This window comes from Rhinoraja longicauda, chromosome 13 (genome assembly GCF_053455715.1).
Source record: "Rhinoraja longicauda isolate Sanriku21f chromosome 13, sRhiLon1.1, whole genome shotgun sequence".
In the NCBI taxonomy this organism is placed as follows: Eukaryota; Metazoa; Chordata; class Chondrichthyes; order Rajiformes; family Arhynchobatidae; genus Rhinoraja; species Rhinoraja longicauda.
Genome location: NC_135965.1, coordinates 49912198 through 49924277, shown reverse-complemented (window position 1 = coordinate 49924277; position 12080 = coordinate 49912198). Strand labels below are relative to the sequence as shown.

At 45.9% G+C, this 12080-nt stretch overlaps 1 protein-coding gene across 4 annotated transcripts in view; it reads left to right on the top strand.

Moving 5' to 3' along the window:
* LOC144599706 (mitofusin-1-like) overlaps nucleotides 1–12080 on the top strand; it is a 44056-nt gene that overhangs the window by 26549 nt on the left and 5427 nt on the right. For all 4 annotated transcript variants that reach the window (XM_078410933.1, XM_078410935.1, XM_078410932.1 and 1 more), the window contains exons 11-16: nucleotides 1276–1402; nucleotides 2677–2781; nucleotides 3639–3741; nucleotides 5560–5789; nucleotides 8527–8682; nucleotides 11096–11292. In XM_078410933.1, the coding sequence (XP_078267059.1) occupies nucleotides 1276–1402; nucleotides 2677–2781; nucleotides 3639–3741; nucleotides 5560–5789; nucleotides 8527–8682; nucleotides 11096–11292 (918 nt within the window). The remainder of the gene's footprint in view (nucleotides 1–1275; nucleotides 1403–2676; nucleotides 2782–3638; nucleotides 3742–5559; nucleotides 5790–8526; nucleotides 8683–11095; nucleotides 11293–12080) is intronic.

The following is a 12080-nucleotide window of genomic DNA, read 5'->3' as shown; positions in this document are numbered from 1 at the left end:
CAGATCCCGTTGTAGGTCTGGTAAGAACTGTATCTCACCAAGCTTCCTGTGTCTAACTCCTCCCAGTCCTTGTGTCTCCAGATATACCGCCTAGTTCTGGCTACTCCCAGTATGTTATGCCCCTATATGTATTGATCTAACAACGGCCCCCAAGTGTTCAAAATAATACGGCAAGATATATCTAGACAAAATAATATCATATGCTAACACAGCCAGCACAAACACAAATGGCTCCTACACATGTGTAGGTGCAAAGGATTGGGAGGTTACCTGTGGTAGCGTCTCTCTCTCCCCTTCTCCCTCTTTCTCTCTCCCCTTCTCTCTTTCTCTCTCCCCTTCTCTCTTTCTCTCTCCCCTTCTCTCCCCCCCCCCGTTGTCTCTCACTACAAATAGAGGGAACTGTATGGTTACAGGGTTGGCAAGGTATTGTATAAGTGCCGGTTTTATTGTCATTTGGTATTCTTATCATGCTTGTCTATATTACATCAGAATATAGTTAAAGAGTCATACAGGCCATTCAGCCCAACTTGTCATGCTGACCAAGATGCCCCATTTGCCTGTGTTTAGCCCATATCCCTTAACACCTTTCCTGTCCCGTCCTTATCTCTCTGCAGCTTGTTCCTGATAATTGGAGACCAGTACTCCTCTAAATTGGGCATTTTGAGCACCTCCACGTTTTAATTCCCATTCCACTGACTACACTTCCAAACGATCTTCTTGGACATTGAAATTACCTTTCTCCTCCAATGTACTTCTTAAAACTTCTTTCTTTGGTAGAGCTTTTGGTCATTTATCCTGACTGATCCTGACTGATCTGAAGCTGGGTTTCAAATTGTAGCAGTGACGTGTTCTTGTGAAATGGCTTGGGATGTTCAGCTCCATTGAAGATATTTCTAAGCGTCCGTTCCTGTTGCAGATTGTAACCTGTCCCAACTGCATCAGGGATTTCTGCCCATATTTAAAGAAGAGCATCTTGGAAGAGGTAGTCTTTAGTTATTGATAATGCCAGCATAATGAAAGCTGTATCTCCAAATTCTGTGGCAAAGGATCAATCTGTTTATTTAAAAATAACGTCACCCTAGTTGACAGTGACAGATTACACTGCTTGTTTTTGGAGAATGGGTTTTGTCAAAAATTGAGAAACACCCTGCTTAATCTGGGATTCACCTGTGAGGGTACTTTACAATGATTTGGGAGAATTTATACTAATTAAATTAAGAGCGGCTATTCCCGAAAATCGATCATAATTTAACACAAAGGCGTCTCTGCTGTCAGAGTGTTTTCACTGGAAGAACGAGAGGACCACCTAGACCGGCTCGAGTTTGTACGCAGCCAACTGAACTTCCTCTCAGAGGATTGTAAGAGAAAAATCAAACTGGTGACAGAAGAAGTAGAAGTTAAGGTGAGAACTTCCCTCGTCAGTAAATGTTGTTAGCTTTCCAGTTTGAGTTTATTGTCACGCGTGCTAAGGTACAGTTGAATGCTTTTGTTGCGTGCTATCCAGTCAGCGGAAAGACTGCATGATTACCAATCGAGCCGTCAGCAGTGTACAGATACATGAATAACGTTTAGTGCAAGATTAAGTATGATCAAAGATTATCCAAGGTATTTATTCACAAAATGCTGGAGTAACTCAGCAGGTCAGGCAGCATCTCGGGAGAGAAGGAATGGGTGACGTTTCGGGTCGAGACCATTCTTCAGACTGAAGAAGGGTCTTGACCCGAAACGTCACCCATTCCTTCTCTCCCGAGATGCTGCCTGACCTGCTGAGTTACTCCAGCAGTTTGTGAATAAATACCTTTGATTTGTACCAGCATCTGCAGTTATTTTCTTATAAAGATTATCCAAGAGTCTCCAATGAGGTTAATAGTAGCTCAGGACTGCTCTCTACAGCAAATTACACTCCATTTTATCTTTGACCGTTTCTGAGATTAAACAAAATATTAAAACTAAACGTAACATGTTTTTAAAAATTGCTATACACAAGTCCCATGAATGAAATTGTATCTCAATAAATTTAAACTCGAATTATCTGCTTTCCAACTATTCAGAAATTCTGATAGTTCCTCATCTGGCTGACTAGGTAATGTTCACAATAGACAATAGGTGCAGGAGGAGGCCATTCGGCCCTTCGAGCCAGCACTGCCATTCAATGTGATCATGGCTGATCATTCTCAATCAGTTCCCTGTTCCTGCCTTCTCCCCATACCCCCTGACTCCGCTCTATCTTGTCATTTTGATCATAATGACTTTAGAGATACAGCGTGGAAACAAGCCCTTCACAGGGAGAATGTACAAACTCTGTAAAGACAGCACCTATAGTCGGGATGGCAGCCGGGTCTCTGGCGCTATAAGGCAGCAACTTTACCACTGTGCTGCGATTTGAATCTCTGGGTTTACTGAGAAATGTATTATGGTATTATTGTATAATCTCCTTCTTCCCTCCCCCCCCCCCAAAAAAGTAAATTAAAATTGTGTTGGAATATTAACAGAATTAACATACAATGGTCCAGAAAATCTATTAGTCGGGCACCAGTCGTGCTCCTAAGCAGAAGCCATTTGTGTATTGGGGATTACTTAAAAACTTTCTAATTTAAACTATTTTTTAACAGTCTTGTAAATAATAAGGAGCTCACTTGAAAAGAGTTTGACTGTTTAACAAGAGTATTATTTCAGGTTTCGGCTGCAATGACGGATGAAATCTGCCGCCTCTCTGTATTGGTCGATGAGTTTCGGGGCGACTTTCACTCTTCTCATTCAGTCTTGAAGTTTTATAAAAACGTAAGCAAAAAAAATGATCGACGGTCTATAGCATGTGGTCCCTTGTGAAATAAATTCAAAAGTTGAGTGAAAACAGACACTCAGCGGGTCAGGCAGCATCTGTGGAGAACACGGATAGGTGACGTTTCACAGAGTGCTGGAGTAACTCAGCGGGTCAGGCAGCATCTGTGGAGAACACGGATAGGTGACGTTTCACAGAGTGCTGGAGTAACTCAGCGAGTCAGGCAGCATCTGTGGGGAACATGGATGGGCGATGCTTTGGGCCAGAACCCTTCTTCGTACTGCATAATGAGAGTTGAGTGGTTCTTCATGTGACTAAATAAAGAAGAGGGCCTGTGGTGGGGGTGGGGGGGAATGGGATGGGGGTGGGGGGGGAATAGGATGGGGATGGGGGGGATGGGGTGGGGGGGATTGGATGGGTGGGGGGGGATGGGATGGGGGTGGAGGGGGAATGGGGTGGAGGGGATGGGATGGGATGGGGGTGGGATGGGATGGGGTGAGGGGGAATGGGATGGGGTGGCGGGAATGGGGTGGTGGGGAATGGGATGGGGTGGTGGGGAATGGGATGGGGTGGGGGGGAATGGGGTGGGGTGAGGGAATGGGGTGGGGTGAGGGGGGGGGAATGGGATAGGGGTGGGGTGGGGGGGGGAATGGGATGGGGGTGGGGTGGGGGGGGGAATGAGATGGGGGGACGATGAAGTGACCAACGATATTTAAGGGTACTTTTGTAACTTTGTCGGTGCCTTGAGGCGACTCGTTTGTGTGCTGTGTTGCCCAAACAAAGAGTTTCACTGCACCTTGCTGGTACATGTAACACTAAAGTTTCAGTCTTACTGTCTGTTGCGATTCCTCTGCAGGATCTGCACAAACACATCGAGGATGGACTGGGGAGGAATCTGGCTGATCGCTGCTCCAGTGCAGTGCATGCAGCGCTGCAGACAGCACAGCTGCAAATGATAGGTTTGTATGTCAAGGCATGACCCAAGTCCGCCTCTGGATTAAGCAGCAGGATGTGATTCCAGACTGTCTGTTGGATTTGCTGGAATCGTGACAGCCCTGGACAGAGTGGATGTGGTGAGGATGTTGCCACTACTGGGAGAGTCTAGGACCAGAGGGCACGGCCTCGGAATAAAAGCACGTATCTTTAGAAAGGATTTTATTCACAAAATGCCGGAGTAACTCAGCAGGTCGGGCAGCAGCTCGGGAGAGAAGGAATGGTGACGTTTCGGGTCGAGACCCTTCTTCAGACTGATCTCAGGGGAGGGGGCGGGACAAAGGAAGGATATGCCACCCCCCTGACAACAGTCTGAAGAAGGGTCTCGACCCGAAATGTCGCCCATTCCTTCTCTCCTGAGATGCTGCCTGACCCGCTGAGTTACTCCAGCATTTTGTGAATAAATACCTTCGATTTGTACCAGCATCTGCAGTTATTTTCTTACACCACCTTTAGAAAGGAATCAAGGAGGAATTTCTTTAGCCAGAGGTTGGTGAATCTGTCAAATTCATTGACACAGACGGCTGTGATATTTTTAAGGTGGAGATTGACAGCAGAAGAATGGGGTTGAGAGGGAGAGATAGATCAGCCATGATTGAATGGCGGAGTAGACATGATGGGCCGAATGGCCTGATTCTGCTCCTACTACCTATGCACTAATGAACTATCCATTCCCTTCAAGTACGTGACCGATACTCTTAGGAACCACCCCCACCCCTGGGGACAGCCCTAGTCCCTACACCCACCCCCACCCCATGGAACAGTCCTGGTCCCCACCCCTGGGAACAGTCCTGGTCCCTACACCCACTCCTGGGAACAGTCCAGATCCTCACCCCCACCCCTGGGAACAGTCCTGGTCCCTCCACCCACCCCTGTTCCACAAACCCTAATACATCCTGAGCTAATAATATAAAAGCCAAATGTGTTGTTTTGAGTCTGAAGCTGTCCTGATGAGGTGGTGCAGGTAGTAAATGTGAGATATGACGGGACTGGATATCTATGGTGTAGATAATGTTACCCAGGGAATTATTTGCTGCCAAAAGCAAAATAACTACTGAATAGCTCAAATAATTAACTCTCACTTGTTTCCTGTTATTTAAAGTCCAAGAACGTGAGGAGATGTAAATTATGCAGATTTATGTCAAAAATATATATTTTTTAAATCGCAAAGGAGACCAGAATTTTCTTGATCTGTTTAATTACCAAATAATCAAAGGAACACTACCTCAGAAAAGCAGCCAACATAATCAAAGACTTGTCATTCTCCCCGCTCCCGTCCAGCAGAATGTACAGAAGCTTGAAAGCGCGCACCACCAGACTCAGGAACAGCTTCTTCCCCTCTTATCAGGCTTCTGAACGGCCCTTCCGTAAGCTAGGGCACTGTCCGATTCACCTCTACCCCATTGTGGACATTGGACTTTGTCTGTGGAACTGATGCGCTACGATGCTGAGAACTATATTCTGCACTCTGTATCTCCCCCTTTGCTCCACCTGTTGTACTTGAGTTAGACCTGATTGTATTTATGCATGGCATTATCTGACCTATTTGGATAGCATGCAAAACAAAACTTTGTGTGACCCAAATAAACCCAAACCTAGAAAATATAATCTTTTGCTTTAGAAACAAGAGAAACGAGTTGGATTTTACATGTGAATTAACCAGCTTTTGGTAGACGGTCATAACGTAATGAACAGTTTCCCACTGCGATGCTGGTGCTAGTTTTTCTATTAAGGAGGTGCTTAATTTAATACGGAACATTGATCGGAGTCTGTGTATTTTCCAGGAAATCTCAAGACATTGCTTCCAGTGAATGTCCAGAATCAAGTGAGTGAACTGCTACCCTATCACAAGTTTGATCTCAGTTACGATCTGAATTGTGACAAGATCTGTGCAGATTTCCTGGAAAACATTGAGTTCCAATTCTCTCTTGGCTGGACGTCACTGGTCAGTCGCTTCCTGGGGCCCAAGAATGCCCGCCAAGCCCTGCTGGGACTGGCCGACCCCACCTCCCAGGTAAGCCTGTGATGGAGGAGTTACATTTTGTGTCATCAATTTAGACTTCAGACATACAGCATGGGAACAGGCTATTCGGCCCACCGAAGGTAGACACAAAAATGCTGGAGTAACTCAGCAGGTCAGGCAGCATCTCGGGAGAGAAGGAATGGGTGATGTTTCTTACGGATCTCGACCCCCGAAACGTCACCCATTCCTTCTCTCCCGAGATGCTGCCCGACCCGCTGAGTTACTCCAGCATTTTGTGTCTACCTTCGATTTAAACCAGCATCTGCATTTTTTTCCAACACCGACTCCACAATTTAACAACTGTACCGGTTTTCCTACAAACCTGCACGTCTTTGGAGTGTGGGAGGAAACCGGAGCTCCTGGAGAAAACTCACGTGGTCACAGAGAGAACCTACAAACTCCACACAGACAGCACCCATAGTCAGGATTGAACCCGGGTCTCTGGCGCACTAAGGCAACAACTCTACCACTGTGCCTCCCTTTCAACTATAAAATTCAAAAATAGTCGCTTTTTCATTTTGGAATTTAAGGTTTGTGATTTGAGGTGTATCATCTCTATATTGGTTCAGATTGTACAATTCTACTGATTGTTCTTGAGAGAATGGGTAGATAGCAATCAGCTTGCCTCTGCATTTCTTCGACTGCAAATAGAAGTGGTCCAATTGCCCATAAATAGTTTTCACTCGTGCCCGGAGCATTTTGCATTTTGCACTTCTTTTCCTTATCTCACAACCTGTTGTCTTCTTCCCATCTCTGGCTTTTGTCCAACCATCTCCCCCCTCCCCTGTATCCACCTCTCACTTGCCCCGCTCCAACCCCACCTCTAGCTTTCTCTCTCGAATCGGGTAGGTGCACAGAGCCTTTTACCCAGAGTAGGGAAATCATGGACCAGAGGACATAGGTTCAAGGTGAAGGGGAAAAGATTTAATAGGAACCCGAGAGGTAACCTTTTCACACAGAGGAGGGTGGTGGGTGTATGGATCAAGCTGCCAAAGGAGGTAGTTGAGGCTGGGACTATCCCATCGTTTAAGAAACAGTTGAACAGGTACATGGATAGGACAGGTTTGGAGGGTTATGGACCAAGTGCAGGCAAGTGGGACTAGGGTAGCTGGGACATTGTTGGCCGGTGTGGGCCAGTTGGGCTGAAGGGCTTGTTTCCACACTGTATCACTATGACTGTTACTACAATCAGTCTAAAGAAAGGTACCGACTTGAAACGTCACCTGTCCATGTTCTCCAGAGATGCTGCCTGACCCGCTGAGTTACTCCAGCACTCTGTGAAACGTCACCTATCCATGTTCTCCACAGATGCTGCCTGACCCGCAGAGTTACAAGAGCACTTTGCGTCTTTGGTTTTAGTAAAGCAGCGTCTGCAGTTCTTTGTGCCCAGGAGTTACTGTCAGTTTAGACCAGTAACAGTGGCCAACATAGTCTCTCTCCATCCTCACCATTCAATAAATCAACACAGGGCCAGTTACAGATGCCACAAAGTTAAACCGTTTGATTTGCACTTGCTGTACGTGTACCAGTAAGTCTTTCAGGCAGATGTTTACGCATCTGCCATTATGATGTTTTTGTAACCTGATCTAAATGATAGTTGAAAAATCAAAACTCTTTTAGTGTAGTTTCAGTTCAACTCGTTGGAATTTTGAGGTCCTTGTCGTATAGAGTCATACAGCAGGAAGACAGGTCCAACTTGCCCACGCCAACCAATATACCCCATCTACACGAGTTTCACCTGCCTGCGTTTGGCCCATATCCCTCTAAACCTATTCTACCTGTGTACCTGCCCAAATGGAAACGTTGTGATACTACCTGCCTCAACTACCTCCTCTGGCAGCTCATTCCACACACCCATCACCCTCGGTGTAACAAAAATTTGCCCCAAAGTTTCCTATTAATTTTTGTCCCTTGCCTTGAACCTGTCCTTGATGTTAAAGATCTTGTTTTAACTATATCTAATTCACCTACATTTAGTATTTTGTATGTAGCGGAGTATACATTTACAGAGCACCATTTTATAGGAAAATCATACTTCGTTGGAAAGAGCAGATAGTTGCATAGTTTAGCAACTGCACATCAATATGCTTCCAAGATTGCACCCAACCCAGGCGACTATTGAATTGAATAGATTTATTGGCCAAGTATGTACACATACAAGGAATGTGCCTTGGTGCTCTGCTCACAAGTAACAACATGGACATACAGTATACAGTTAAAAATAAAGCATAAAACATTAAAACATTACAGTTTAAACATGTGAATGAAATAAATCAGAGCAAAAGGAGGCTACAGACTTTTGGTTGTTGAGTAGAGCTACCAGTCTCAGCAAAAAGCTGTGTTTATGTCTGGCTGTGGCTGCTTTGACAGTCCGGAGTTGCCTTCCAAAGGGAAGTGCGTCAAAGAGTTTGAGGGGTCAGAGATGATCTTGCCCGCTGGCTTCCTAATGTGTTAGCCACAGGAGCAGATTTACATTCACATATTACAATCACTCCACTTTTAAATCTTGACTTCCACGGCAAAAAATAGCTCGATTGTAATCATGTGTTGTCTTTCCTCTGACTGGTCAGCACGCCACAAAAACTTTTCACTGTACCTCAGTACACATGACAATAAACTAACTTGGATTGACTGACTTCATTTGGCACCTTTTGCGTAGTATTGGCTTGATTTTCGTGAAGCTAAAACGTGATTTGAATTTGTTCTCGGCCTCACTGTTGTCTCCTAGTTCCTTCGGCCGCTGCCGGTGACACCGACCACGCCCAGCGTTCCTGCACACGGACAGGAAAACCTGGCTCAGGAAGAAATGATGATCTCCTTGGTGACAGGGCTGGCCTCTCTCACGTCGCGGACATCAGTAGGCGTTGTCGTCATTGGAGGAGTGGCAAGTAGCATTGCGTTACGTTGGTGTCAATAGACAATAGACAATAGGTGCAGGAGGAGGCCATTCGTCACGCATTTAAACCAGCCGTCATCTTGGCACCAGGCTCAAGGCTTGCCACACTGTGCTGTTCTACCATATCACCCGCGCCAGTAATCATTCCTGTGACCTCGAAGGTAGACACAAAATGCTGGAGTAACTCAGCGGGTCAGGCAGCATCTCGGGAGAGAAAGAACGGGTGACGTTTCAGGTCGAGTCCCTTCTTCAGACGAAACGTCACCCAAACCATCATCTGCAGTCTCTTCCTAAACGTTTTCATTAGTCTTGGTTTAACATTTCTGTAACTATGTCAAGGTTAGTAAAGATGTAGTAGGAAAGCACGTGTTAGACAATAGACAATAGGTGCAGGAGGAGGCCATTCGGCCCTTCGAGCCAGCACTGCCATTTAATGTGATCATGGCTGATCATTCTCAATCAGTACCCCGTTCCTGCCTTCTCCCCATACCCCCTGACTCCGCTATCCTTAAGAGATCTATCTAGCTCTATCGTCACCCATTCCTTCTCTCCAGAGATGCTGCCTGACCCGCTGAGTTACTCCAGCATTTTGTCTACCTTCGATTTGAACCAGCGTCTGCAGTTATTTTCCTATACATTCCTTGGACCTCCATAGTTCTGACATGGTAAGCCATTGCCTCGTTTAACTTGCCCACTCCTTTATATGCCTGACCTTCAAGTGAATAATACAATAGCTATTTTTTGATTTGCAAAATGAAAAGAGTCCTAGAAATTGTTGAAAGTTCATCGAGGATTATACTTGTATTATGTGTGGATTGCCTTCAAATTCAAATACAGCCACTTCAAGGAGAGGTGGCACCGTGATTTTAAAATATTGTATTAGCCAAATTACACTTTTCCCAGACATGCCCTCAGGAGATTTAGGAATTGGAGACACAACGCGGAAACAGGCCCTTCGGCCCCCTGAGACCGCGCTGACTAGAAGACCCTGCACACCAGGGACAATTTACAAACCTGCACGCCTTTGGAGTGTGGGAGGCAACCGGAGAAAACCCACGCAGTCACAGGGAGAACGTATGAACTCCCTACAGACAGCGCCCTGTAGTCGGGATGGAACCCGGGTCTCTGGCGCTGTGAGGCAGCAACTCTACTGCTGCACCACCGTGTCGCTCCGAATGAATGAAAGTACCCTGCAAGGCTCGAGATGAAACGCCATTGATAATGTTCCCACCCCTCTCTCATTCTCTCCCCACCCCCACCACCCTACAAATTAATGGCAAGTCATGATAAATAGTTTGTTTTCATTGCTAGTTAGTTTAGTTTATTGTCACGTGTACTAAGGGACAGTACAAAGCTTTCGAAGCAGCTGTGTGTAGCTGTACACACCTGGAAAAAAAAATCAGTCAGAGAGTTGTAAATCTGCGGAATTCTCTGCCTCAGAAGGCCAATTCTCTGGATGCTTTCAAGAGAGAGCTAGATAGAGCTCTTAAAGACAGCGGAGTCAGGGGGTATGGGGAGAAGGCAGGATCGGGGTGCTGATTGAGAATGATCAGCCATGATCACAATGAATGGCGGTCTGAAGAAGGGTCTCGACCTGAAACATCACCCATTCCTTCTCTCCCGAGATGCTGCCTGACCTGCTGAGTTACTCCAGCATTTTGTGAATAAATACCTTTGATTTGTACCAGCATCTGCAGTTATTTTCTTATACAATGAATGGTGGTGCTGGCTCGAAGGGCCGAATGGCCTACTCGTATTGTCTATTGTCTAAAACCTGCAGTAGCCATCATTTTAGGAATATAATTGCTGAACAAATATTAGAAATATATAAAAGTTTAGCTGTTATAAAAACATGATGCATGGGTCTTCATCTGAAACCTGTACACTGGTTAGACAACATAACACTCCCTTTTGTTATAGAAACATAGAAAATAGGTGCAGGAGTAGGCCATTTGGCCCTTCGAGCCTGCACCGCCATTCAATATGATCATGGCTGATCATCCAGCTCAGTATCCCGTACCTGCCTTCTCTCCATACCCTCGATCCCTTTAGCCACAAGGGCCACATCTAACTCTCTCTTAAATATAGCCAATGAACTGGCCTCAACTACCTTCTGTGGCAGAGAATTCCACAAATTCACCACTCTCTGTGTGAAAAAAAACGTTCTCATCTCGGTCCTAAAAGACTTCCCCCTTATCCTTAAACTGTGACCCCTTGTTCTGGACTTCCCCAACATCGGGAACAATCTTCCTGCATCTAGCCTGTCCAACCCCTTAAGAATTTTGTAAGTTTCTATAAGATGCTTTCTGGATGAAGAGGTAATCTTTGTACCAAATTCGTAGTGTTTTTGCATAAGCGTATCATCATGTTTGTAAATGATTCTCTGTGATTTTCCACCTAGATTTTCCGGGCAGTGGGCTGGAGGCTGATAGCTGTGGCTCTCAGTCTCTACAGCTTGCTGTACATGTACGAAAGACTGACGTGGACGACAAAGGCAAAGGAGAAGACGTTTAAGCGGCAGTTTGTGGACTACGCGACTGAGAAGCTGCAAATGGTGGTCAGCTTCACCAGCGCCAATTGCAGTCATCAAGTCAGTCAGTGAGTGCCCCTCTTCAAACCGTAAACACAATCACCGTCACCTCTCGGCACCGTAACCTCCAGAGTTCCCTCTTCCATTTGAAGTAGCTCGGAGCCTTCCCCCTCCTGCTGGAAGATTGCGTAGCTGTTGGTGAACGGCGGCACGTCTAATGGCAGTGTCGCTGTACGGTGTGGGATCAGTGGGCATTTGCCATCTTTATTGACTCATTTTTCCGAATCCAAAGTCCGTCAATAAGAAGGTAGACAACAAAATGCTGGAGTAACTCAGCGGGTCAGGAAGCATCTCGGGAGAGAAGGAATGGGTGACTTATACAGTGGCTTGTCTACACTGGAATTTAGAAGGATGAGAGGGGATCTTATTGAAACGTATAAGATTATTAAGGGGTTGGACACGTTAGAGGCAGGAAACATGTTCCCAATGTTGGGGGAGTCCAGAACAAGGGGCCACAGTTTAAGAATAAGGGGTAGGCCATTTAGAACAGAGATGAGGAAAAACTTTTTCAGTCAGAGAGTTGTGAATCTGTGGAATTCTCTGCCTCAGAAGGCAGTGGAGGCCAATTCTCTGAATACATTCAAGAGAGAGCTAGATAGAGCTCTTAAGGATAGCGGAGTCAGGGGGTATGGGGAGAAGGCAGGAACGGGGTACTGATTGAGAATGATCAGACATGATCACATTGAATGGCGGTGCTGGCTCAAAGGGCCGAATGGCCTCCTCCTGCACCTATTGTCTATTGTTTCGGGTCGAGACCCGTAACGTCACCCATTCCTTCTCTCCCGAGATGCTGCCT